Raw genomic sequence first — 24,235 nt, 5'->3', positions numbered from 1 at the left:
GGGGGCAGGGGACACGTTGGGGCCCCGGCTGTGTGCCAGGTTCACCCCAGGGTGCCGGGGCTGAGGCGGAGAGGTGACACGCAGCACCTTCCTAAAAAAAAGCCTTTATTGCCCTAGAAAACCACCGCAGCGCCCGCACGCTGGTGACGGGCAGCGCACCCCAGGGGGCCCGCGCAGATGCGCCGGGGGCTCCCCACTGCCGGCACCCCGGGGCGGTGCTGCCGGGGGTGTCCCCGCTGTGCCTCTCAGTCCCAGCCGTTCTCCTTCACCATGTGCGACATCTCGATGATGAACTTCCCCTCCTTGTACTTCTGGCTGCTCTCGAACGCCTGTTCCTGGGAAGACGGATCAGAGCCCCCCCGGGCACCATGGGCTTGGGGTGCCCGGGGGTTGCTTCACTGAGGCTTTGGGGTGCCCCAGCAAAGGGGCTGCCCAGGGCAAGGGTTTGGGGTGCCCGCGGAGTGGGCTCGGGGTGCCCTCGGCAGGGCTGGGGTGCGGGTGCCGACGCGGGGGACTCACGTATTTCCAGCCCAGGGTGGTCTTGCAGCTCTGGCAGAAGATGTCGGACACCGAGTGCAGCCCCGTCAGCAGCAGCCGCTGCTCCGCCGGCCCGCAGCCCACGTTCACCCTGCGCCGGGAGGGGGCTGAGCCGGCACCGCACCGCCGGCACCGCACAGCCCGGCACAGCCGGCACCGCACAGCCCGGTACAGCCGGCACCGCACAGCCCGGTACAGCCGGCACCGCGCAGCTCGGTACAGCCCGGCACCGCGCAGCTCGGTACAGCCCGGCACCGCACAGCTCGGTACAGCCCGGCACCGCACAGCTCGGTACAGCCGGCACCGCACAGCTCGGTACAGCCCGGCACCGCACAGCTCGGTACAGCCCGGCACCGCACAGCTCGGTACAGCCCGGTACCGCACAGCTCGGTACAGCCGGCACCGCACAGCTCGGTACAGCCCGGCACCGCACAGCCGGCAGCCGGCACCGCACAGCCCGGCACAACCGGCACCGCACAGCCCGGTACGGCCCGGCACTGCACAGCCTGGTACAGCCCGGTACAGCCCGGTACAGCCCGGCACCGCCGGCAGCGGCGGGACAGCAGCCAGGGGTGAGGGTCCTGCGCCCACAGCCCCGCCCACCCCGCCCGCGGCCGCCGCCCCCGGGTACTCACACCGAGTTGAACAGGTAGGCACGGCCATGGCTGCCCTGGAAGGACTGTGGGGACACGGCGCGAGTCACCGGCCGGGCCCCGTGTCCCCTGCGCCACCCGCGTCCCCCTGCCCCGCTGCATCACCCCCATGGGCTGCAACACGCGAGCCCGGGGACCCCGTGGGGGGACACTCACCACCCTGGGGACACCGAGGGGAAGATGGTCACCTCCACGGAGCACCACAGGGGACACCTGCCACCCCCAGGACACCGTGGGGGGACACTCACCACCCTGGGGGCGCTGTGGCAACGTCCTCACCCCGGGGACTACACGGGGGGACACTTGCCACACATGAGGCACCACGGGGGGGCCCCGGCTGCCCCAGCCCCCCCACGGGCAGAAGCTCACTCCCCGGGGACACCGCGGGTACCCGGCTGTCGCAGCCCCCACCTTGGAGATGAGCTCGTCGTGCCGGGCCAGGTGCGCCCGGCAGTGCACGCAGCTGTAGGTGCGGTGGCAGCGCGGCAGGTAACTGCGGAACGTGCGGGGGGGCAGGCGGCGGCGGGGGGGCGGCGCGGCGGGCGGCAGAGCCCCGGGGGGGCGCGGGGGCACGGGGGGCACCGCGCAGCCCCCGCAGAGCCGCTCGCAGGGGAAGCAGCGCAGCAGAGCGCCCAGCGCCGTCGTTCCTCCCGCGCGGAGGTGGGGGGGGCACGGCCGCCCCGGGCCCCCCCAGGAGAGCAGGAGGCGGAAAAGGGGGGCGGCCTGCGAGGGGGTAACGGGAGGCGGTGGGGAGGTCACTGCCTGGGCCCCCTTTCCCCAACACCCCCATTTCTCAGCCGCCCCCCAACCCCGCTGCCAGCCGAGACCGGGCCGGCTCGTCGCAGCAGTGAGGGACAGCGCGGGGACAGCGCCCCGTCCCTGTTGTCCCCAGGGAGACCCGGGGGGGCCTGAGAGAGGGGGGAGTGGGGGCGATCCTGCTGGAATAGTCTTGGGGTCCCGGGCGGACAATGGGGGTCCTGAGGCGGGAGGATGAGGGTGCCTGAGGGGACAATGTTGGGGGGCCCGGAGGGGACTCGGGGAGGGGAGCTGGGGGCGTTGATGGGGGTCCCAGGGGTGACAGGATGGGGGTCCCGAGGGGGAGACGAGGGTCCCCGGGGCTGCCAGGAGCCCGGGAGCCGCTCACCGCCTGCCGCTGTCCCCGCTGTCCCCGCTGCCGCCGCTGCCGCTGTCCCCGGGGCGGCCGCTGCGTGCCCGGGGCTGCATCACGGCACCGTGACTCATCCCCCGCCGCCGTGACGTCACCGCCCGCACCTCCGACGTCAGCCCCGCCGCCAGGATGCGCTGCGGGCACCGCCGGCTCCTCGGTCCCCCCGTGTCCCCCGTGTCCCCCATGTTCCCTGTGTCCCCCGAACTCTCCCCGCGCCGGGGAACACGCAGATGACCGCGGGGGGCTGCACGCACAGGAGGCGCGGATGAGCCGCAGAGGAGCTGCAGGCGGCCCCGGGCGCTGCCGGCGGACCGGGCGCTCGGGCTAACGAGACGCGATCGCGCGCTGTATGCAAATGAGATGCAAATGACCCCGCGGGGCCGCGGACTCCGCTTCCCGGGGCGCACCGCGCGGCGCCCCCTGCGTCGTTACGTCACCCGGAGGCCCCGCGCGGCTGCCATAGCAACCGCAGCGCAGCTCCCCCCGCCCGGCGGTCCGGGCGCGCCGCTCTGGCGCCACTTCCGGCGCAGCCTCGCTGTCCCGGAAGCGCAGCGGAGCCGGTGAGTAGGGGCGGCGGGGGCACCGGCGGGACCGCGGCCCGGGGGCGGGGCAGGAGCGGGGGCAGCTCCGGCGGCCGCGGGGGGCGGCTCGGGGCCCAGGCCCAGCCCCGCTGCCAACCGCCGCCCCCCGCAGGGCAGCCCGGGCCCGCCATGGCGGACGACGGCGGCGAGGAGAAGAAGCAGGTGGCCAAGTTCGAGCTGGAGCGGGAGACGGAGCTGCGCTTCGAGGTGGAGGCGTCGCAGACGGTGCAGCTGGAGCTGCTGAGCGGCATGGCCGAGGTGTTCGGCACCGAGCTCACGCGCAACAAGAAGTTCAGCTTCGACGCGGGCGCCAAGGTGGCCGTGTTCACCTGGCACGGCTGCACCGTGCAGCTCAGCGGCCGCACCGAGGTGGCCTACGTGTCCAGGGACACCCCTATGCTGCTGTACCTCAACACGCACACGGCGCTGGAGCAGATGCGGCGGCAGGCGGAGCGGGAGGACGAGCGCGGGCCCCGCGTCATGGTGGTGGGACCCACCGACGTGGGCAAGTCCACCGTGTGCCGCCTGCTGCTGAACTACGCGGTGCGGCTGGGCCGCCGGCCCACGTTCGTGGAGCTGGACGTGGGGCAGGGCTCCGTGTCCATCCCCGGCACCATGGGCGCGCTCTACATCGAGCGCCCGGCCGACGTGGAGGAGGGGTTCTCGCTGCAGGCGCCGCTCGTCTACCACTTCGGCTCCACCACGCCCGGCACCAACATCAAGCTCTACAACAAGGTGGGTGTGGGGGCTCTGCCGGGGCGGGGCCGGGTTTGGAGCCGGCTCCAGAGCTCCCTGCCCAGCCATGACTGTCCTGTTTATTTCGCCACTGTGTAGGGCTGTGGCCCTGAGTGCCATGCCCATCTCTTGGCACTGCGGCCCCACGGGGACTTGTGGAGCGCCGGGACAGTGAGCAGGAGGCGTAATGGGGATGGTGGAGGGGCTGCAGGGACCCCAGGGGAAGCTCTTCATCCCTGAACGGAGGAGATGAGGGGCCGCAACTGAGCCCTCGCTGGCCGGGCCCTTCGCGGGCTGCGAGTCGCGGCTGCCGCGGGGACGGAGCCAGAGCCGCGGGGACGGAGCCAGAGCCGCGGGGACGGAGCCAGAGCCGCAGTCACAGTGAGCAGCCCGGCCCATGGGCTTGTCAGGCGAGAGGGGACCAGGGTGCGGGCACATCCAGTCGCTCTCACGCAGAACCAGTGTCAGTCAGAGCGCAGTGACCGTCACCACGCAGTGTCACCCCCGCAGGAACCCCCACGCCCTGTTAATGGAAACCTGGGTGGAAAGATGTCCAAGAAAAGCCTAAAGATGCCCAAAAAGCTGATCCCGAGTGCTTAGGGCCCTCCCGCTGTGGCTGTTTGGTGACATAGGCCCCTGCCTGGCTGGAGGCCACTGCAGCCCTTGGGACAGAACAGCGTCTCCGGCCACAGTCTGTCACCCTTGTAACCCGTTTGGGGACAGCTCCAGCCTCCTGCACGGCACATCCCTCTTTGCGGCTTGGGTGGGGAGGATCTCACCCCATGGCCGCCCAGGGGCCGAGCGTTGTGCCGGGGCCTCAGCGGTAAATAACTGAGCGTGTTAGGGGGTCACTGTGTCCCCAAGGGCAAGACCAGGCTGCCACCCCGGGACCGCCTGCTCCCTGAGCTCCCTGCCCGGTTGCAGCCAGTGCAGTTCTGCCATGGGGATTGAGCGCTGTGGTTTTGAAGGAGGCAGGGATGGTGCTGGAGAGAGCAGCTGTGGTTTGGGGACACGAGCGCTCCCGAAAGGTCTCTCTGTCCTGACGCCTGCACCCGGTCTCTCTGCAGATCACATCCCGCCTGGCCGACGTCTTCAACCAGCGCTGCGAGGTGAACCGCCGCGCCTCGGTCAGCGGCTGCGTCATCAACACCTGCGGCTGGGTGAAGGGCTCGGGCTACCAGGCGCTGGTGCACGCCGCCTCCGCCTTTGAGGTGGACGTGGTGGTGGTGCTGGACCAGGAGCGGCTCTACAACGAGCTGAAGCGGGACCTGCCACACTTCGTGCGCACCGTCCTGCTGCCCAAGTCCGGCGGCGTGGTGGAGCGCTCCAAGGACTTCCGCCGCGAGTGCCGCGACGACCGCATCCGCGAGTACTTCTACGGCTTCCGCGGCTGCTTCTACCCGCACGCCTTTGACGTCAAGTTCTCCGATGTCAAGATCTACAAGGTGGGGGCTCCCACCATCCCGGACTCGTGCCTGCCGCTGGGCATGTCGCAGGAGGACAACCAGCTGAAGCTGGTGCCGGTGACGCCGGGGCGGGACATGGTGCACCACCTGCTCAGCGTCAGCACGGCCGACGGCCCCGACGACAACATCTCGGAGACCAGCGTGGCCGGGTTCATCGTGGTGACGGGCGTGGACCTGGAGCGGCAGGTGTTCACCGTGCTGTCCCCCGCGCCGCGCCCGCTGCCCAAGAGCTTCCTGCTCATCATGGACATCCGCTTCATGGACCTCAAGTAGCGGGGGGCTCACTGCCGCTTCGGCGGGCTCCGGGACCCCCCTGCACCCGCCCCGTGGTTTTAGATCCTTTTGTAACGTTTCTTATTAGCGTTTGTTATTAAACCGCGAAGCTTTTGCTCTGGGCAGTGTCTGCGTGAGGGAGCGGCCGGGTCCCCCCGGTCCCGCCCCGCGTGGTGCGGTGCGCAGCGCTGGCTCCCCCCGCCCCGCGTGGTGCGGTCTGCGCACGCGCCGTCCGTGGCCTGCGCCCCGCTCCCTGTGACGCACGCGCGCCCCCGGCCGCCCCCGCCTCTCTCCCGCTCACGCGCCTCGCCCCTTCCGGCCGGCTCACCGCGCGGCGGCCAATGAGGAGCGGCGGCGGGGGCGCGCGAGGGCGCTGCGCCGTGCGCAGGCGCGGCTGTGACGTCGTGCCCGTGACGTCGTGCCCGGCCGCCCAGCGCGGCGACGGATCGTGCCCGGGAGCGTCCGCCGCGCGCTCGCGGCCTCCCGCCGCCGCCGGTGAGTCACGTGGCCTCGGGCCCGCCCCGCCCCTCCCGCGCGGCCCCGGCCCGGCGCCCTCCCCCCGCGGCCCCGGCTCCGCCGCGCGGCCCCGGCTGCCCCCGCCCCGCCGGCCGGTCCGCGCCCCTCCCGCCGCAGTCCCGCCGGCCCGGGCCGGCCCTGCGGCTCCTCCCGGCTGCCGCCTCCCCGAGCGCGGCTCGAGCCGGGCCGTGGTCACCGGGGGACCCCGGCCGCCAGCGTCCTGCCCGGCCCCGCGGCGGGACCGGCCCCTTCCCGGCCCGCCCCGCCTCACGGAGCGGGGCCCGGCCCCGAGCGTTCCCGGGGCCCGCGGCGCCGTTCCGCCCTGGTGCCATCCCCGGAGCGGGCCCGGCTCCGGGTTACCGCCCGGCCCGGCGGGACGTTCCCCCGGACCGGCGCGGCCCGAGCGCGACCTTGGGCAGCGGCGGGAGCGCCGGCGCGGGGCCGGGAGGGGTCGTGCCCGGGGCCGCCGTGCAGGGGGGCATGACCACCGGGACGCGTCAGCTGCCGGTGCCCGGGGCTGCCCCAATGCCCCTGTTGGGAAGGGCCCGGGCTCTCGCCGCCCAGGCCGCGGGGGCAGAACCTCCCGGGCAGAGTCCAGCGCTTCCTCCTCGAGCTCGTTTGGCGCCGTGTCCGCGGCGCCGGGCCGGGCTGGACCGGGCTGGGCCGGGCCGGGCCGGGCCGGGCCGGGCTGGGCCGGGCCGGGCTGGGCTGGGCTGTCGGCCGTTCGGCCGCGCTTCCCGAAGCCCCAAATCTGAGCATGAGGTGTGCGAACCCTGGACGACCGTGCCCGTACCGGTTCTCTCTCCCCGGGATGAGATCAAACCCAGCCCTGCTTTGGGACAGGATTGGCTGCCGCTGCGGTTTTGCCAGGATCTGAATTGGGGTACGCAGGGAAACGGGCTGTTCCATGAGGGGTGCTGCTGAGTTTTGTGGGGCATCTGAAGAACAACTCGAGCCTTGTCTAGATCAAAATGAGGAGTGCTGATCTTGGTCTCTCTTAGTGGGCTTAATGTAATTACTGCTTCGGTGCCCGTTGTTCTGCAGCACAGCGTTTGTTCCTGTTGATTTCTGGGGAACGAGCCCCAACTGGAGATGGAGAAGCTGGTGCTGAGGTGGAGCTGAGGGGTCCAACAGGGCTGCTGTGATGCCTGTTTGGGGACAGTCCCATCTCGCTGTGCCCGTGTCTCCATTGCTGACTGTTGTCTCCGAACGCAGCGGGAGAGGCCGGGTTGTCCCTCACCGCGGTGCGTGGTGAGCGGCGGCCGTGGCGGATGAGACGTTCTCCTGCCCCCTCTGCCCGTAGAATGGGGCTAATCCCGTGTAAAGCAGCGGGGAGGCGGAGGAAGGAGAGTGGGATGCTGTAAGCCTGGCCAGGAGCTCAGCACGGAGTGGGTGCTGGCCTTTGGGCCGCTGTCTGCAGCAGGATATGTGTCCGGTTTCTGTATCTTATTCTGCTGGAAACCCCATACGTCTCCCCGCGGAGAGGCGCGGTTCCGTGGGCGCAGGCCGTTCGCCTGGAGCCAGGACAGCCCGGAACCTGTCTTTTGGATTAGAGCAGGAAAGTGCCACCACATCGCCTCTTTGAGGCAGGAACTCCCATTCACGTACAGTGCTCAGCACAGTACGCCTGAGTTCTGTGTCACCGCGGCGGGGGTGATCAGAAAACTGTGTCCACGGGAAGCCCGCGGGTTCCGGCGGCACTGGGGCTCTCGGTGGGAGTCTCGGTGTTTGCCCACCCGACCTCTGGCGCCGCGGGCTTTGCCTTCGATTGTGCAGCCCGTGTCCAGCCCCGTTGTCTGGGCTCAGTAAACTCCTCGTTGGCTCTGGCTGCTGGGTTCCGTGGCCACGGCAAGCCCCTGCGTCAGTGGGTGCCAGTGGGAGCCCCTGGCCTGTCTCGTGGAGATGGTGGCAGAGAGGCGATGTCCCCGTGTCCCGTGGCCTGGGACGTTTGCTCCGGCCCAGTTGTGTCACTGGCCAGCAGGTCTGAGAGCACTTTTGCTCTCTGCTTATTGTGAGTGTTAAACCTCAGTGGCAGGTGGGAGCTGGTTGTGCAGCACTGGAACGAGCAGGGGGAGCCTCGGGCTGGGGTGCCGAGCTGAGCGCGGCAGCGAGCTCGGAGCGGGCTTCCCCACGTAAGCCCTGCTGTAGCTGATCAGAACAAGGTGGGAGCGGGTGGAGTGCGTCGCGTCTGTGCCAGGCCGGGTCTGCCTGCTGGGCGCCGCCTCACGTGGCAGGAGCTGTTTGCCTGGCCCGTGCCGTGGGAACGCGCTGCGATCGCGGGGACGTGACGCACGGCGAGGAACCGGCAGCCGAGAGTGAACTTTCTCCTCCGCGGGCGCTGCGGAACGCGGCGTGTCCAGGGAAGCTCGCAGTGACGGGTGTTGGTGGCGTGTTCCTCCTGCCGGGGCAGGAGCGCCGAGCAGCCGCGGTGGTTATCAACAGCGACTGAAAGAAGGAAGGGAATGTTGTGAGCTGGTTACACATGTTTTTCCTCGCCCAGCAGAGGTGGGGAGGGCCCGGTGCAGCATGTTTTCCTGTCCTGTCTGATGCTGCAGGAAGATTAAGCCACAAAGCACCAACTCTCCAGGCTATGTCTGGGTAGGTGGCGAGAGAAGCCGGTGAGCCGAGGGTTTGCAGCAGCACGGGAGGAATGCGGGGCTTCGGGAAACGGGTGCTGGAACAAGAGGAGATTGGAGTGAGACTTTACAGGACGTCAGCCAAAAGAAAGGAGGCTGGCACTGAAGGAGATGGAGGTGACAGCAATCACGCTCGCAGACATCCTGAGAGGAGGAATTGAAAGTTTAGGGAAGTCCCCAGGAGTGGAGGTGAGGGGAGATGGCAGGAGCCCTTCTGCTGGGGAACTGCGGAGGTGGCTGAGCTGAGCGAGGCTGGGAAAATGCCCTGGAAATGGGGTGCTGGGGTTGGAAAAACAGGTGGAGAGGGAAAGGGAAGTCACTGGTGACACGTGCCCGGCAGAGTCGGGCTGGGGAGGCAGGAGCGGGGCTGCGCTGAGGGCAGGTCAGGGCTGGAAGGGGCAGAGGGACCAGGGCAGAGCCCATGTGCCTCTGGGGACACTCTGAGTGGCTTTTGTGGATGGGGACGAAGGGTTTGGAAAGAAGGGAGATGGGGGTGGACTGGGGGTAGGTGGGTTGCAGGGCTGCGGGGGAAGGAAGCGCCTGTTTGGAGAATCAGTGTGAACGTGGTAGTGAATTGGCACCATCGGTGGGAAGTCGAGCGGGTTTTGCCGGAGTTTCTCCTGGACATCGGGGCGAATGACCAGGATGGTCAGGGTGACGTGGTTTAGCCCAAAGAGAAGGTACGTTGAAGGTTGCCCAGCAGCAAACCTGCCGTGCTGCACCTCGGTGGCTTCAGCAGCCGGACGTTCCAACCACGGGGGGCCGGGACCTGCGCCCCCGGGTCGGGGCCGGTGTCTTGACCTCGGTCCCGGGCGCAGGCGGTGCCGGGGGCTCGGGGTCTCACAGCCCTGCGCAGGTTTGGTGAACTGTGGAGTCGTTCTCGGGCAAAGGCGGCAGGGAGCCGGGGGTTATATTTGTGTCACGTCTCGCTGGGTGTCACCAGTGCCAGCCCTTGGGGCTCCCCCTGCGCGTGGTGCTTGCTCAGGCAGACTGTTCCTCGGCAGGTACCTCAACTCGCACGTTGTTCCTTTGGTGGGGGGCTGGCTCGCTCCTGGCGTTCCTGCTGCGCTGTGCCAGGTGCGCAGACCTCGGGGGCTCAGGGCACTGCAGCTCCTGCCCCGTCGCCACGGGGAGCGGCTGGGGCAGGACCCTCGAGGGACGGGGTTCGGGGAGCCCTGGCCGCGGGAGCACGGTGCGCGGGACGGGGAGGGCTGGGGACCGCGCTGCCGAGGAGGCTCCACCCGGGCAGGATCTGTTTGAGGTGCAGGCGTGGCTGGTGTTCGCGGCCGAGCCTTTCAAAGGGCCGCGGTGTCCTGCTGCAGCAGACGAGCGCGTTAGCAGGTTGCTGCTGCTGAAGTTATTAGCAGTGATGTCGTGTTGAACTTCCCGGTAACCCATCCCCGGGATCGCCGCCCGCCCGTGCTGTGGACACTGGTGCGTGGCTGTGGGCGCCGGGCTGCACCCCACATGTGCGGGGTCCCGCTCGCCTCTCGTCGCGGCCGGCTCCGTGCTGCGCTGCTGCAGAAGGCGACGGTTCCCCGCTGGCGAACCCATGGCAGTCGAGAGCTGCTGCCGGGTGACACCGGAGCTTTCCTGGTGGCTCATGAGCGTCACCCCGTGTTGTGCCGGGCGTCCCCTCCGTCACACGGGCCAGAAAAAGGGGTGTGAGAAGTTGAGCTTCGTTCCTGCAAAGGAAGAGCAGCTCAGCAGGAGCGGGTTCTTCGTTAGTCAGCCCAGGTGACTGACGCCCTGACTGTGACTGAACCGATCTAATTGTAATATGTTCCTGTCATTAAACGCGCCTTTAATTTTGTGCTGCGGTTCTCTCAGCCGTCAGTGTTTAGTCAGCACCAGATACTTTCCTGTCCACCCTGAAGAAAAACACCTCAAGAGGCAGGAGAGCAGAGCACGAGGAGGAGGGCGCGGAGGCGTCGGCAGTGCCGGGCTGGACGCACTGTGCGCAACGGGGGACAGCGGGTGGAGGGTGACAGGTCGGGGGGTGTACGGTTGCAGTTGGTGGTGGATCCAGGCAGGTTGTTGTACGGTTACAATCGGTGGTGGATCCAGGTGGGTTGTTGTACGGTTACAATCGGTGGTGGATCCAGGCGGGCTGTTGTACAGTTACAATCGGTGGTGGATCCAGGCGGGCTGTTGTACAGTTACAATCGGTGCTGGATCCAGGCGGGCTGTTGTACGGTTACAATCGGTGGTGGATCCGGGCGGGCTGTTGTACGGTTACAATCGGTGGTGGATCCGGGCGGGCTGTTGTGCGGTTACAATCGGTGGTGGATCCGGGCGGGCTGTTGTGCGGTTACAATCGGTGGTGGATCCGGGCGGGCTGTTGTGCGGTTACAATCGGTGGTGGATCCGGGCGGGCTGTTGTGCGGTTACAATCGGTGGTGGATCCGGGCGGGTTGTTGTACGGTTACAGTCGGTGGTGGATTCAGGCGGGCTGTTGTGTGGTTACAATCGGTGGTGGATCCAGGTGGGCTGTTGTGGGGTTACAGTCGGTGGTGGATCCAGGCGGGTTGTTGTACGGTTACAGTCGGTGGTGGATCCAGGCGGGTTGTTGTACGGTTACAGTCGGTGGTGGATCCAGGCGGGCTGTTGTGCGGTTACAATCGGTGGTGGATCCAGGCGGGTTGTTGTACGGTTACAGTCGGTGATGGATCCAGGTGGGCTGTTGTGGGGTTACAGTCGGTGGTGGATCCAGGCGGGTTGTTGTACGGTTACAGTCGGTGGTGGATCCAGGCGGGCTGTTGTGCGGTTACAATCGGTGTCTGGCTCGTCCCCGCGTTGTGATGGGCTCTCGGTGTCTGGGCTTTGGGGCAGGTTGGTGCCTCCCGCGGCCGTTTCCAAGCAGTTTCTCTGTGTTTCTGTTGCGCTCCCTCGCGTGTCCTCAGGCTCGGCCCAGGCTGGTGCCTACCCCAGGGCTCCCTAAACCGTGGGGTCCCTGGGAGACCCCGGCTCTCAGCCCAGAGCTGCGGGTCCCTGTGTCTGAGTGACCGGTGTCCCCTCTCCCTGCGCCCCAGGGAAGGGACCGGATTCCTGCCTGTCCCTCCTGACACCTCCACCCTGCGCGGAGCCTCCAGCGCTCTGACCAGGCCCTTGCCCTGGTGCCGTTCTCTGGCACCGGACCCACGGGAGGGCACTGGGCGAGAGGCCGTGGGGTCCCTGGGCTCAGCCGGGAGGCGTGGGGTGATCCTGGGGGCTCTGTGGGGGATGCGTCGGGCCCGGTGGGCCCGGGGCTGTCACCGCTGGGTGCTGCAGCCGTGGGCAGGGCCGGCCGTGCCGGGGGACAGGCCCAGGGCTGCGGGGTCGCTGTGTCACAGCCGGGATCGGCGTCTCGCGGGCTAGGACTTGCCATTGGGCTTTTACGTCTACCAGATGCTGTTTCCATGTTCCAGCAAGCGCCTGCTCCGTGTCCTGGGGAGCTCGGCGTTACTTTAGTGACTGTTTACATGGCCGCGTCTCTTCTTGTGCCTTAGTAATTTATTTTCTTTTTTCCCTAGGTGAGGTGTCGTGTACCAGATTTCAAGTTTTAATGATTTTATGTAGTTGTTTTTTTAAAAGACTAATGGATTAACGAAGCAGAATTTTACTGGTGGAAGAAGCGAAGCAGTCTGGAGCAAGCAGATCGTCCCCGCACCGCTCGGGCCATGGGTGAGCCAGCCCTGTCCAGCGCTGTTCCCACCGCCAGTCGCGTCCCGGGGCTGTGAGGAGCGCTCCCCCAGATCTCCCCGCCAGCCTGCCCTGCGCTGCTTGGACATGGTTGCGGCAGAAAAGATTTGATGAAATTCCTGCCGATTTCCACCCACCGAGTGGATACGGAGCCTGCGGAAAGGCCGGGGGGGTCAGGAGAAAGGAACGAGTAGGAAGAGGAGCAAACGCACCATCGGCTGGACCTTCCCCTCCCGCCCCCCTGGCAAGAAAGGGATTTACAGCTCAACCTTGCACCAGCTGTTCCTCGGCTTTAACAGTCAAGAGAGAATAAATAAAATTAAACGGCCACCGCCAGCCGGCCCCGGATCCTGGGGAGATCAGGGAGAGTGTTTCTGTGCCCCCAGCGAGGAGGAGGCGTGCGGTGAGGAACCGGATCGCTTGCCAGACCCCTCCTCCGTGCAGCAGCCGAGGGGCTGCGGGCATCCGAGCAGATTAGAAAGGAGAAGTGGCTTTTCAGCCAGAAGTGACTGATACCGTGCTGTTTCCCGGGGTGCTGGCTGGGCAGGACCGTGGCCCATCCCACACATTGCTGGTCCCGTCCCGGTGAGCCCAGCGGCCACCTCGGCCCCTGGGCCCGGCATTAGCGGGCCGGTGCCCGGCTGAGGGCAGCTGCGGGGGCTCTGGCCGTTCCTGCCCCAACGGTTTTAAATCCAAATCCAGTTTTCTGCTCTGAGTTTTTAATGTTTTTAACCCCCGTTCCCCGCGCCCACGAGCTCCGGCGGGGCAGCGTGTAGCCGGGCTCCTCTGCGGGGACTCGGCTGCGTCCGCCTGCCCTCCCCTTCTCACCCGGCTCTGGCTCCGCGGGCCTGGGCTATGCTGCGGGGCGGACCCCCCGCCACAGCTCCAACATGCCAGCAGCGTCGGGAAAGAGGTTCAAACCCAGCAAGTACGTCCCGGTCTCCGCTGCCGCCATCTTCCTAGTGGGAGCCACCACCCTCTTCTTTGCCTTCACGTGAGTCCCGGCAGCTGCACCCGGGCGGGGGGGCAGGGGCACGCGGGTCCGGCACCCTGGGCGGGGGCAGGGATGTCCGGGGCAGCGGGGGGAGCGGGGGCTTCTCGACGGGCTAACGGGGCCATGGTGCTCGGGGTGCGGAGGAGGGTCGGTGCGGGAGCTCCGTGGCCCGTGGAGCGGTTCAGCTGCGGCTGGACCCGTCTCACCCGGTTTCCCATGGGTGAGAGCCCGAGGACGGGCACGTGTTGGGTCCTGACGAGGCGCCGTGCTCAGCTCAGCTCCTGGCAGCTGCTCCTCCTGTCACCGAGTGTGTGCACAACTCCGGCCGTGCTGGGCGTCGCTGCGTGACCCGCAGCTGGGTAATGGTGCAGGGGACTGTCACCTTTGGAGCTCCACAGAGGGGTTCCGTGGATTGCGGCGGGCTCCTGGTTATTTCTAGAGTTTCATAACTGATATGTGAGCCACAAAGGAAGGTTCAAGGAGAAGGACTCTGACCCCTGTGTGGATCTCTTGCTGCTGCTGTAGATGTTGGCCGTGCCCCGAGGAAACGAGGGTTTGGTGCCTCTGGAGAGGGCCCGGAGGAGGTGACCTGCCCAGGGCAGGTGCCTGTGTGGCCGCGGAGCCAGTGGGGAAAAGCAGCGTGTAAACTGGTGCCAGGCGCTGGGGAGGGCCAGGCGGTGCCACAGGGACCTCCCTGCCTGGGAGGGGCAGGGCTGCTGCTCACCTTGGCGTTTTCCCTTCGCAGGTGACAAACAGCTCATGAACGGGGCCGAGCTGAGCCGGGTCTGGGCAGGCGGTGGGTGGGAGGCAGGACCGCAGGGCTGGGGCTGGTGAGGAGCTGCTGGGCACGCACGGAGCTGCCTGCAGCAGCCGCGGCCACGCTGCTGTGTGCCAGGCAGGAGCGATGGGCACGGCCACCGGCATGGGGCACGGCCACCGGCATGGGGCACGGCCACCGGGATGAGCTGCCATGTCCTGAGCGTATCCCTGGGTCGGGGTCTGGGGGGAGGGATGTTCCGGGGCACAGCAGAGAAGTGTAGCCAAGGCAGGGTTTTCTGTGTGCTCACACCTCGGAGGGCTTGCGTTGGCCCTGTGCGAAGTGTTTGGGGTGGTTTCGGCAGCCGCAGATGTGCTGCTGCTGCCCGGGGTGCCGGCTCTGTTTCCCTCCCTGCCCGGTCGTTTCCTTGGCGGGAGGGCCATGGCTGGTGCAGGGGAGGTGACCCCCGTCCTGTCCCTTGCTCTGGTGGGACACCTGTCCCCGCACCCCGGCCAGAGCTCTCCCCGCCGAGGGGTTTTGCTGCAGGAGGCAACTCCTCCTCGGCTGCGGTGGCCGCTGCGCTGCAAGGTCACCGCGGCTCTAGCGCCTGGCAACAGCCGGGCAACAACACGGTAACCTGAGCACCAGGCCGGGCAGCTCCGTTCGCCCGTGTGGACGGAGCAGCTGGTGGCGTCGCTCAGCAGCACGGCCGTCCCATCCCACCAGGACACAGTGTCTGGCGGTGCTGGCAGCCCCCTGGGGGTCTGGCTGCTCCTGTGGGGCTTTGGCTGCCCCGGTGGGGGTTTGGCTGCTCCGGGCTGTCGGGCGCTCGCAGGGAGTCTCTGGGTCTGTGCGGCGGCTCCAGGGCTGCAGCGGGCAGTGTCTCTGAGCAGCTGTGTCGCAGCCCAGGGACTCTGCATTGTCACACGGGCTGTGTGCTGGGGACAGCCCTGTCTGAGCTGTCGCGGTGCCCATGGCAGCCGCGTGTCAGTGCCGCGGTGCAGCATCGCCGGAGCCAGTGCTGCCGAGCAGGTTTGTTCAGAGCAGGAACACCTGGGCAGGGTCGTGTTAATTGTAGGTCAGTGGATGTTATTTAACCCACTTTAAAACATGACATTAACTCAAGCAGAGCAGCAAGGCGCTGTGCACTTTCACACAGGCTGTTTGGCCAGGGGGCTGCGTTACTCCCAGCGATACGGTTCTCGGACGCCTTCCCCCGGCGGCTGGGGTGCGGGGGCACAGAGCGAGGTTCCGTCCCGCGCCAGAGCCGGCGCTCGGTCAGCCTGCGGGGGCTCTGGGGCCGTGCCAGAGCCTGCGGAGTAGAAACTCTTCACTGCAATTAGGTGAACCTGTAAAACCTCTGACCCCAGCTGTTCCTGCCCACCCCGCGGCTGGGACGGCTTGGGGGATCGGCACCCATTTGGGGCAGCAGCTCTGGCCTCTCCCGGCACTGGTGCCAGGAGGGGACACTGGGGCAGGACGTGGCTGTCCCTGGAGCTGGCGGCGGCTCCGGTGCACGGTGGCACAGATGCCCCTGGTGGGGCCTGGCCTGGTGTGACTGTGGTGCGAGCGGGGCTGTGTGTGCAGCCGGGCCGTGGGCACCGCGGTGAGGGCAGAGCCCGCGCTCCGGCGTGGGGCAGCACAGGGAGCCCGGCACAGTGGGTTGGGGTCCAGGGGGCAGTGGGGACAGCGCCTCGGGGGCGGGGCAGGGGCCGCTGGGCTGCGGAGGGGAGGGGAGGGGGCGCCAGGCTGGCACTGATGGGCTCTCCTGGCGTGGCTGGTGGCAAAAAGCCCATTTCGGATCCAGATATGACTCAGTTTGCCCGAGATTCCCCAGGTTCTCTTATGTGCTGCCAGAGACAAGTCTGGACAGCTCTCCCAGTGATGGGCGTGCTGCACATCCCCATCTGCAGAGGGATCTGGGAGAGTTCTGTGAGACCTGAGGCTGCGATGGTGGGCGCCTCCTCCTCCTCCCCATGCCCAGGCAGGGTCTGCAGCCCCTGTGCTTCCTGGGGAGTGAGAGCCGGGAGCAGCCGGTGCTGAGAACGGCAGTTCCCGGGGATCGGCAGCACCTTTGCTCCCTGCTCTGCAGGAACCGTGTTCCCTCCCACGGGTGGGGTGCATGGAGTCACAGAAAGGTTCGGGTTGGGAGGGACATTAGAGCTCCCCCAGTGCCCCCCCTGCCATGAGCAGGGACATCTTCACCAGCTCCGGTTGCTCAGAGCCCCGTGCCGCCTGGCCTGGGATGTCTCCAGGGATGGGGCAGATGCTGAGCCCCCCTGCAGTGCTGGTCCAGCTCCGGGTCCTCAGCACAGGACACACACGGAGCTGCTGCAGAGGGGCCAGAGGAGCCCCAGGAGTGACCCGAGGCTGAGCAGCTCTCCTGGGGACAGCCTGAGGCAGCTGGGGTGTTCAGCTGGAGAGGAGAAGCTCCGGGAGACCTTGGAGCAGCCTCCAGTGCCCAAAGGAGGCTCATAGGGAAGATGAGGACAGGCTTTTCACAAGGGTGGTGACAGGACGCGGGGTGATGGCTTTGAACTGATATAGAGGGGAGATTTAGATGAGAGACGAGGAAGAAATTCTTCCCCGTGGGGGTGGTGAGACCCTGGCACAGGCTGCCCGGAGGGGTGGTGGGTGCACAGCCCATGGCGGGCGGGGCGTGAGCCCCTCGCTGCTGCTGCGGCTCCCAGCAGTGCGGGTTGCACTGGGAGAGCTGGGCTGGGCACACCTGGTGTGTTCATCCCTCGCTCGGGTCCCGGCCCCGCGGTGCCGGTGCCGTTCCCCGCGGTGCTGTTCCCCACAGTGCCAGAGCCATTCCCTGCGGTGCTGTTCCCCACAGTGCCGGTGCTGTTCCCTGCGGTGCCGGTGCTGTTCCCTGCGGTGCTGTTCCCCACAGTGCCAGAGCCATTCCCCGCGGTGCCGGTGCTGTTCCCCGCGGTGCTGTTACCCCATGGTTCCACGGAGCTGTCTCTGAGGGTCTGGGGCACAGGCTGGAGCTGCTGCTCTCGCAGCCGTCTCGCGGTGCCACTGGAGTGCCTGACGGGCTCTGAGGGACGCGGGAGGGACACGGGCGGCTGAGCCAGCCGGGCCGGTGCCCCGGGCTGTGCTGGAGCCCTCCCTGCCCTGGGGCACAGCTCGGGGAAGGCCCCGCAGACGTGTCCCAGGAACATGGGGCTGGTGGCACCACCCGAGGTGCCCCGGGAGACGAGGCTCCCGCCCCACGAGGTGCCCAGGGAGGGGTGGGGTGCAGGGGTTTGGGGAGAGCTGTGGGCACAGCCCCGTGCCGGGGTGCTGGAGGCAGAGCAGGGCTCGGTCGTGGCGCAGTGTCACTGCCCAGTGTCCCCTAAAGCCCAGCGGGTTTGCCCTCCCGCTGTATCTGGCGCTGCCTTGTCGTTGTCCCTGTCCCCCTGCGGCCGGGGCCCGGTGCCACGTGCGGTGCCCGGTGCGCCTGTCCCACCCGTGCCCTGCCCAGGCAGGTGCAGGGCAGCTCTGCTCACCCCTCCAGCCCCCTCGCTGGAGCTGCCTGGCCGGTGGTGGCACCGTCCCCGGCCGAGTCGCAGCGGGTGGCGGTGCAGGAGGGGACGGGACCCGTGCCCGCCCCTTCACCCCTGCCCGCTCGGGCTGCGGGATTACGGTGCTGGCACCATATGTCCCCTGCCCGCCGGGCCCCGCGGTCCCGCTGCCCAAATCCACCTGCGCTTATCGCTGCGGGGGGACGGAGGGACAGATGCTGCCCTAGATCTGCCGGATTAAACTCCCGCGGCAAAGCAGATTAGGGAATTACAGTGGCGCCTCGCGGGGAAGCCCGCTGTCCCCAGCCGAGCGGGGGGACAGTGACGAGTCCCTTGCTGCGCTCCCTGCGGCCGCGGGGCCAAGGGTGACGGTGGCGTTGTGTGATGGTTCCCTGGAGCACGTCCCACCTCGGGCTGCTCCGTGAGGGTGGCTGAGCACAGCTGGGGTCGGGCTGGTGCAGCTGCAGCTCTGGTTTGGGTGTGGAGGGCAGTGGCTGAGGGCGGAGGATGGTTTGGTGGCAGGGAATGGCCACAGCCCCTGGGCAGGAGCCTGGACACGCAGCCAGGAGCAGGGGCTCCCCGGCCAGGCCACCCCGATGCGCGGGGCCGGCTCACGGGGACACTGTGGGGCTCGGTGACGCTGCCCAGGCTGCGTGGGAGCGGGGACCACGCCAGCGTGTCCCACCGCCCCTGTGCCCGCAGGTGCCCCGGGCTCAGCCTGTACATCTCCCCAGTCATTCCCGCCTACAATGCCGTCGTCTTCCTCTTCGTGCTGGCCAACTTCAGCATGGCCACCTTCATGGACCCCGGCATATTCCCGCGAGGTGAGTGCGGCTCTGCTCGGGTGGAGCCACCTCCTTCCTCCCGGGCACAGGGGATCCCGAGGGCGCCCAGGGGATCGGGTGGGGACACGGCATGGGGACATCGCTCGGGGTCAGCACCCAGCCCATGGGACCGGCGCGTGGAAGCAGCGTAAATCCTGGCACCCAAATCGGGTCCCTGGGGCTCGGGTGGGTCTTGGTTTGGGGGCAGGGCCTGGCAGAGCCCCCCCGTCCTGTGCCAGTGTGTGGGGTCCCTGGGCCTGGTGACAGAGGTGGACGGGAGGGGAGGAGGCAGCGGGGCCCGTGTCTGACACGCGGCTGCGCTGGCGTTTCCCGCCAGCCGAGGAGGACGAGGACAAGGAGGACGACTTCCGGGCCCCGCTCTACAAGACGGTGGAGATCAAGGGCATCCAGGTGCGCATGAAGTGGTGCGCGACCTGCCGCTTCTACCGGCCGCCGCGCTGCTCCCACTGCAGCGTCTGCGACAACTGCGTGGAGGTGAGGACCCGGCAGCGCCCGCAGCGCCCTCAGCGCCCGCAGCGCCCGGCAGCCCCTCACCATGTCCCCTCACCGCAGGAGTTCGATCATCACTGCCCCTGGGTCAACAACTGCATTGGGCGGCGCAACTACCGCTACTTCTTCCTCTTCTTGCTGTCGCTCACCACGCACATCATGGGCGTCTTCGGCTTCGGGCTGCTCTACGTGCTGTACCAGGTGGAGGAGCTCTCCGGCGTCCGCATGGCCGTCACGTATCCTCTGCGGGCGGGCGGGGGGTTTGGGGCGGGGGGTTTGGGGACAGTGTGCGTGCCGCAGGGCGCAGCTCGTCCTTAGCTGGTGCTGGCAGCATGGTGGTGATGTGTGTGGCCGGGCTGTTCTTCATTCCCGTCGCTGGCCTTACGGGGTTCCACGTGGTGCTGGTGGCGAGGGGCCGCACCACCAACGAGCAGGTATGGCTGCGGGGCGGCTGGGGCGCCCTGGGACCAGGCAGCTGCAGCGGGTGGGATCAGGGGACGGTCACCGAGCTGGTTGAGGACCAGAGCAGGAGGTGTCTGCGGGAGGTTGAGTGCAGCTGGGCATGGCGGTCCCCGCTGCCGCTCCCGGGGATCTGTGGGGACACGGAGCCAGGCGGGCGCTTCTGGGGGGACGAGAGGCAACGGGTGCAGCGTGGGACAAGGCGACGTCCAGTCGTACATCGGGGAAGGACTTGTGCCCATCAAAGGCTGCTGAACTGTGGGACAGGGACCTGGAAAGGGGAGGGGGTATCTCCGGGTGTCTCCGTCCTTGGAGACTGTCCTGAGGGGGCTGAGCAGACCTGAGTCCCTGGCCAGGTGGTGGGACCAGAGCCCCCCGGGTCCCCATCCCCCTGGCGTCCCTGTCTCCCCCGTGCGCTGCGATGCTCCTTGTCCTGCAGGTGACGGGCAAGTTCCGTGGTGGCGTCAACCCCTTCACCAACGGTTGCTGTAAGAACGTCAGCCGGGTGCTCTGCAGCTCCCCGGCCCCCAGGTGAGCTGTCCCCGCGCGGCCGTGCCCCGCAGCCCCGGGAGCCGCCTGTTCCCGGCGGCAGCTCCTGACACCCTCCCCCAGGTACCTCGGGCGCCCCAAGGCTGAGCAGACGGTGCTGGTGAGACCCCCCTTCCTGCGGCCAGACGTGTCGGACGGTCAGGTCACGGTCAAGGTCATGGACAACGGTATCCAGACCGAGCTGAAGAGGACGAAGGTGAGGACGGGGGGGATCGGTGCTCCCCACCTTGGGACCCTCCGCGCAGCCCAGGGTTGCGAGTCTGCATCCGTGAGTAAAGAACCGAGTGAGCCTTGTCACCTTCCCGTCCCTCTGTGTCAGCTCGTTCTGTGACCCTGTGGGACAGACACCACGTCCCCCCACGTGGCAGCAGCCACATGAGGCTTTGCCCGCTCCGTCCCCTTCCCCGTCCGTCCTTCGCCCTCGCAGCGTCCCGTGGGTGTCCCCTCCCCAGCACGTCCCAGCACCGGAGGCACGTGCTGCCTGCAGGCGCTCAGAGTGGTGGATGCCGGGGGGCAGCCGGAGCCCCCGCAGCGCCGCTGCCGCTCCCTGCCCGGGGGGCGAGACCCGGCGCCCCCTGATCTCCTCTGCGCTTTGTCTCCGCAGTCCAAGGGGAGCCTGGAGGTGACGGAGAGCCAGTCTGCTGACGCCGAGCCGCCACCCCCACCTAAGCCAGACCTCAGCCGCTACACCGGCCTGAGGACACACTTAACCCTGGCCACCACCGAGGGTAAGGAGGGCACGCAGGGCCAGGCAGCGCTGGGAGGGGAGCCCAGGGCTGCGCCAGGCGGAGCAGGAGCCAGGGCTGCAGGAACAGGCTGCAGGGCAGACCCGGAGCACATCGGCACTGCCACGGCGTGGAGCAGGACGTGCCGCCTTTCTGCGCTGGTACACATGGCCCCTTGCGCTGGGGTCGCGCACAGACAGCGCTGCTCCCTGCGAGAGGGCAGGAAGCCGTGCCAAGCCGGCACAGGCCCCCCCTGGTGAAGGGGGCGAAGCGGCGGCGGGCCGGGCTCAGCGGCAGAGCACGTTTGTGGCAGCTGCGGACTCGCGTTCCGCTTCCCCGAGCGCCGTCGGAGCAGCGCTGGGAGCTCCTGCCTGGGCTTGGCGAGAGGTGGGATGCGAAGGCTGAGCTGGAAGCAGCCGGGGTCTCCGCAGCTCTCCCGTCCCCCTGGAAGGGGGCTGCGGCACCTGTGGCTGAGCAGCCGGCGGCTCCGGAGCACCCGGCACCCAGCGGCACCTCCGGGCAGCGCCCACCCTGCGGGGGCTGTGGCACAGAACGGCAGCGCCGGCCCCACACTGCGCCATGGGGACGTGTTTTCCATCCCACTGTGTTTCACCCGCCTGCCATCCCGTCCCCGCCTCCCCATGTGTGCACCCCAGGCTCAGAGCCGGTTCTTGGGCAGGGAGGGGGCTCTGCACGGTGTTCCCCGGGAGCCGCCGCGGTCTGAGTGTCTCTCTCCCCCCACAGACAGCAGCTTGCTAGGGAAGGACAGCCCCCCCACGCCCACCATGTACAGGTACCGGCCCGGCTACAGCAGCAGCAGCAGCTCGGCGGCCCTGCCCCACTCCACCAGCGCCAAGGTACGGCTGCGCCGCGGCGGGGCCGGGGAACCAGCGCGTTCCTGGCTGGGGGGGTTGGGTGGGCGCTGGGGCTTTGCAGGGGACCCTGTCTTTCTGCGGGTGACCCCCGTGCCTCTGCCCCTCAGCTGAGCCGAGTGAACAGCCTGAAGGAGCCCAACTCCATGTGCGAGGGCGGCCACAAGCCCAGCTACCGCTCGGAGCCCAGCCTGGAGCCCGAGAGCTTCCGCTCGCCCACCTTCGGCAAGAGCTTCCCCTTCGACCCGCTCTCCAGCGGCTCCCGCTCCTCCAGCCTCAAGTCGGCGCAGGGCACGGGCTTTGAGCTGGGGCAGCTGCAGTCCATCCGCTCCGAGGGCACCACCTCCACCTCCTACAAGAGCCTGGTGAACCAGACGCGCAACGGCAGCCTGTCCTACGACAGCCTGCTCACGCCCTCCGACAGCCCCGACTTCGAGTCGGTGCAGGCGGCGCCGGAGCCCGAGGCGCCCGTGGGCTACACCTCGCCCTTCCTCTCGGCGCGCATCGCCCAGCAGCGAGAGACCGACCTGCACGGCCGCTTCGCCGGCCCCCCCAAGCCCGTGCCGCGCGAGCCCTCGCCCGTGCGCTATGACAACCTCTCCCGCCACATCGTGGCCTCCATCCAGGAGCGGGAGAAGCTGCTGCAGCAGCCGCCGGCCGCGGGCAGGGACGAGGACGCGGCGCAGCCGGACTCGGGCATCCAGTCGACGCCGGGCTCCAGCAACGCGCCGCGCACCAGCTCCTCCTCGGACGATTCCAAGCGCTCGCCGCTGGGCAAGAACCCGCTGACGCGCCCGGCCCCGCCGCGCTTCGGCAAGCCCGAGCCCCCCGCGGCGCTGAGGGCGCGGTCCCTGGGCTCCCCCGACCCGCCTGCCGCCCCCCACCTCGGAAAGTCCCTGTCCTACGGCAGCCAAAAGCCCGCGGCCCCGCCCGGAGGCCCCGAGCCGGAGGAGGTGGCCTTGCAGCCCTTGCTGCCACCAAAGTAAGTACCGGCACCAGCTGCCGCGCGTGCGGGGGTCTGCTGTGCCATGGAGGGGGGGTCCTCACCCTGGGACACCCCGGGCTGCCCCACCGCCCAGCAGCCCCTCCGGCCCCCTCTTCCCTGCACCCGCAGCAGTGACCCCCCCTCCTCTTGTTCCTTTTTGTCCTCCCTCTTGTCCCAGAACAGAGCTGGTTCCCCCCCAGGGAGCTGGAGTGGGGGCAGGGCTGGGGTCCCTCGGGGGGTGACAGCGGTCCCTCCTGACCCTGTGTCCGTCTGTCCTTCCCCGCAGGGACGAGCTGCAGCTGCGAGCCGCCTACAGCAAGTCCAACGGGCAGCCCAAGAGCCTGGGGGCCACCCCGGGCACAGGGCAGGCGCCCCTGGGCAGCCCCACCCGCGGAGGAGTCAAGAAGGTCTCTGGGGTGGGGGGCACCACCTACGAGATCTCGGTATGAGGCAGCGCCCCCGCGCCCCCAGGGACGTTCTGCGCCGGACTGTGGCTCCAGCAGCCGGACAGGGGACGTGGCCCTTCCCGCCCCCAAAACTGGGGGTGACGCCCGAGTGGGGCCGCTCGTCCCCCACCAAGGACTCCGGGGGGGCTGCGTCCGCAGCCCCCGCCCCGCGGCTGGGCCACCGCCGTGGGCCTCGTGCAATCGCTCGCTCGCCTGGCGGGGCAGGGATGGATTGTTTTTAAACCAGAATACTTTTTTTTATTATTATTGTTACGGATTCTATTTTTTTTCTCTTTCTGAGTTACCAGGTGTGTGTATATATAAATATCTATATATATATAAATATAAATATTAAAAAAACCCACAGAAATTATATATCTTACCCAGAGAGAGGAAGAAACTGCCCGGCCCCGGCCCAGGGCCTGGTCCCGCTTGTCCGTGTCCCTGCGGGGGTACGGGCCGGACGGCGCTGGTGGCGCTGCTGTCCCCAGGGGCTGCCCCGCCCCCCCGAGGTGCTCTTGGCCGAGGAGGCTGCTCCCGGCTCTCCACTCGTGACTCTCCCCCCCACCCCGGGCCGCCCCTCCCCACCCGCGGTTTTTGGGCTTTTACCGTTTCCCCGGGATTTGTGTTGGTGGGTTCCCCTGGTTTTGTTCATTTTGCGTAGTTTGAGCGGGGCTGACCGGGTTTCTCGCTGTCCGCGGTTGTTTTTCCCGTGGGGAAGGGGAGGCCGGGGGGCGCGGCCCCACAGAGCAATATTTTTCTCACCACATGCCAAAAACGCAGCCAAGGAGCCCAGCGCTCCCCGTCCCCGTCCCCGCGCAGGAGCCCGCGAGCGCCCGGCACCACGCGGCCCTCGTGGCGATCTCTCCCCGGTGGCCTCCGCAGCGCCACGCCGTTGGTTTTTTATTCTTATTAGCCATTTTAAAAACGAGGAATAAAAGGATATTTAATGAGCCGCCCCGGCCGGCGTGCGTGTGCTTTGTTCGGCGTCTGGGAGCGAGGCGCCCAGCGCCGCAGGAGGCGCCTCCCGGGCAGGCTGCCCCCGCACGAGGTGAGTTCCTGGGGGAGCGACGGGCAGGGTCCGGTGCAGCTCAGGCTCCTGGGAGCGCAGCAGGACCTCGGCGCTGGGCCGGAGCTGCTGTGTCCTGGTGCCCTGCCAGCAGCCGCCACCGCCCGGGGACACGGTCCCTCCCCGGGGTACCCGTGTCCTTGCCAGGCCCAGGGAACGAGGGGGGAGGAACCGAGAGCCCCTCGCCCCAGCCCGGCAGCCAAAGCCAAGGCAGGAGCCCCTGCCCCAGGCTCTGCCCGCCCTGGCGGGAGCTCGGCCGTGGTCCCCATCCCCGGGCACAGCGCGTC

General features: G+C 68.3%; 3 protein-coding genes and 1 pseudogene across 4 annotated transcripts; 3 read left to right on the top strand and 1 right to left on the bottom strand.

Annotated features, from left to right (window-relative positions):
• Positions 1-88: 88 nt before the first annotated feature.
• Positions 89-3,070, bottom strand: YPEL4 (yippee like 4). The gene is made up of 7 exons (XM_071808592.1): positions 3,037-3,070; positions 2,796-2,893; positions 2,335-2,682; positions 1,602-1,913; positions 1,173-1,216; positions 520-628; positions 89-335 (listed from the first exon to the last, which is right to left on the bottom strand). Exons 1-7 carry the CDS (start codon positions 3,068-3,070, stop codon positions 246-248), a joined length of 1,035 nt encoding a protein of 344 aa, XP_071664693.1. The 3' UTR covers positions 89-245.
• Positions 2,822-5,534, top strand: CLP1 (cleavage factor polyribonucleotide kinase subunit 1). The gene is made up of 3 exons (XM_065839247.2): positions 2,822-2,918; positions 3,052-3,674; positions 4,742-5,534. Exons 2-3 carry the CDS (start codon positions 3,069-3,071, stop codon positions 5,411-5,413), a joined length of 1,278 nt encoding a protein of 425 aa, XP_065695319.1. The 5' UTR covers positions 2,822-2,918; positions 3,052-3,068; the 3' UTR covers positions 5,414-5,534.
• Positions 5,535-5,793: 259 nt separating this feature from the next.
• ZDHHC5 (zinc finger DHHC-type palmitoyltransferase 5) lies at positions 5,794-23,837 on the top strand. Of its 2 annotated transcripts, none has more exons than XM_065838735.2 (12): positions 5,794-5,908; positions 12,078-13,240; positions 18,212-18,333; positions 18,671-18,828; positions 18,907-19,079; positions 19,175-19,277; positions 19,742-19,833; positions 19,915-20,047; positions 20,456-20,579; positions 21,321-21,433; positions 21,559-22,430; positions 22,720-23,837. In XM_065838735.2, exons 2-12 carry the CDS (start codon positions 13,137-13,139, stop codon positions 22,880-22,882), a joined length of 2,157 nt encoding a protein of 718 aa, XP_065694807.1. In that variant the 5' UTR covers positions 5,794-5,908; positions 12,078-13,136; the 3' UTR covers positions 22,883-23,837. The 2 variants fall into 2 exon arrangements, with proteins under 2 accessions (XP_065694807.1, XP_071664736.1); XM_071808635.1 differs by having other exon boundaries at positions 19,915-20,119.
• Positions 13,364-15,756, top strand: LOC139828049 (uncharacterized; annotated as a pseudogene).
• Positions 23,838-24,235: the final 398 nt, after the last annotated feature.

The sequence above is a fragment of the Patagioenas fasciata genome, chromosome 5 (genome assembly GCF_037038585.1).
Source record: "Patagioenas fasciata isolate bPatFas1 chromosome 5, bPatFas1.hap1, whole genome shotgun sequence".
Taxonomy (NCBI): domain Eukaryota; kingdom Metazoa; phylum Chordata; class Aves; order Columbiformes; family Columbidae; genus Patagioenas; species Patagioenas fasciata.
This window is presented reverse-complemented; position numbering and strand designations above follow the sequence as displayed.

What these genes read in the sequence shown, in the direction of transcription:
- CLP1 (XM_065839247.2), top strand. Translation starts at nt 3,069, where the DNA reads ATGGCGGACGACGGCGGCGAGGAGAAGAAGCAGGTGGCCAAGTTCGAG. An exon ending in ACATCAAGCTCTACAACAAG is followed by an intron (nt 3,675 to 4,741) that starts GTGGGTGTGGGG and finishes GTCTCTCTGCAG; the next exon opens with ATCACATCCCGCCTGGCCGA.
- YPEL4 (XM_071808592.1), bottom strand. Translation starts at nt 3,070, where the DNA reads ATGGCGGGCCCGGGCTGCCCTGCGGGGGGCGGCG. An exon ending in CTGCCCTGCGGGGGGCGGCG is followed by an intron (nt 2,894 to 3,036) that starts GTTGGCAGCGGG and finishes CTTCCGGGACAG; the next exon opens with CGAGGCTGCGCCGGAAGTGG. An exon ending in CCACCCTGGGCTGGAAATAC is followed by an intron (nt 336 to 519) that starts GTGAGTCCCCCG and finishes CCGTCTTCCCAG; the next exon opens with GAACAGGCGTTCGAGAGCAG.
- ZDHHC5 (XM_071808635.1), top strand. Translation starts at nt 13,137, where the DNA reads ATGCCAGCAGCGTCGGGAAAGAGGTTCAAACCCAGCAAGTACGTCCCG. An exon ending in TGCAGCTCCCCGGCCCCCAG is followed by an intron (nt 19,834 to 19,914) that starts GTGAGCTGTCCC and finishes ACCCTCCCCCAG; the next exon opens with GTACCTCGGGCGCCCCAAGG. An exon ending in CAGCCCTTGCTGCCACCAAA is followed by an intron (nt 22,431 to 22,719) that starts GTAAGTACCGGC and finishes CCTTCCCCGCAG; the next exon opens with GGACGAGCTGCAGCTGCGAG.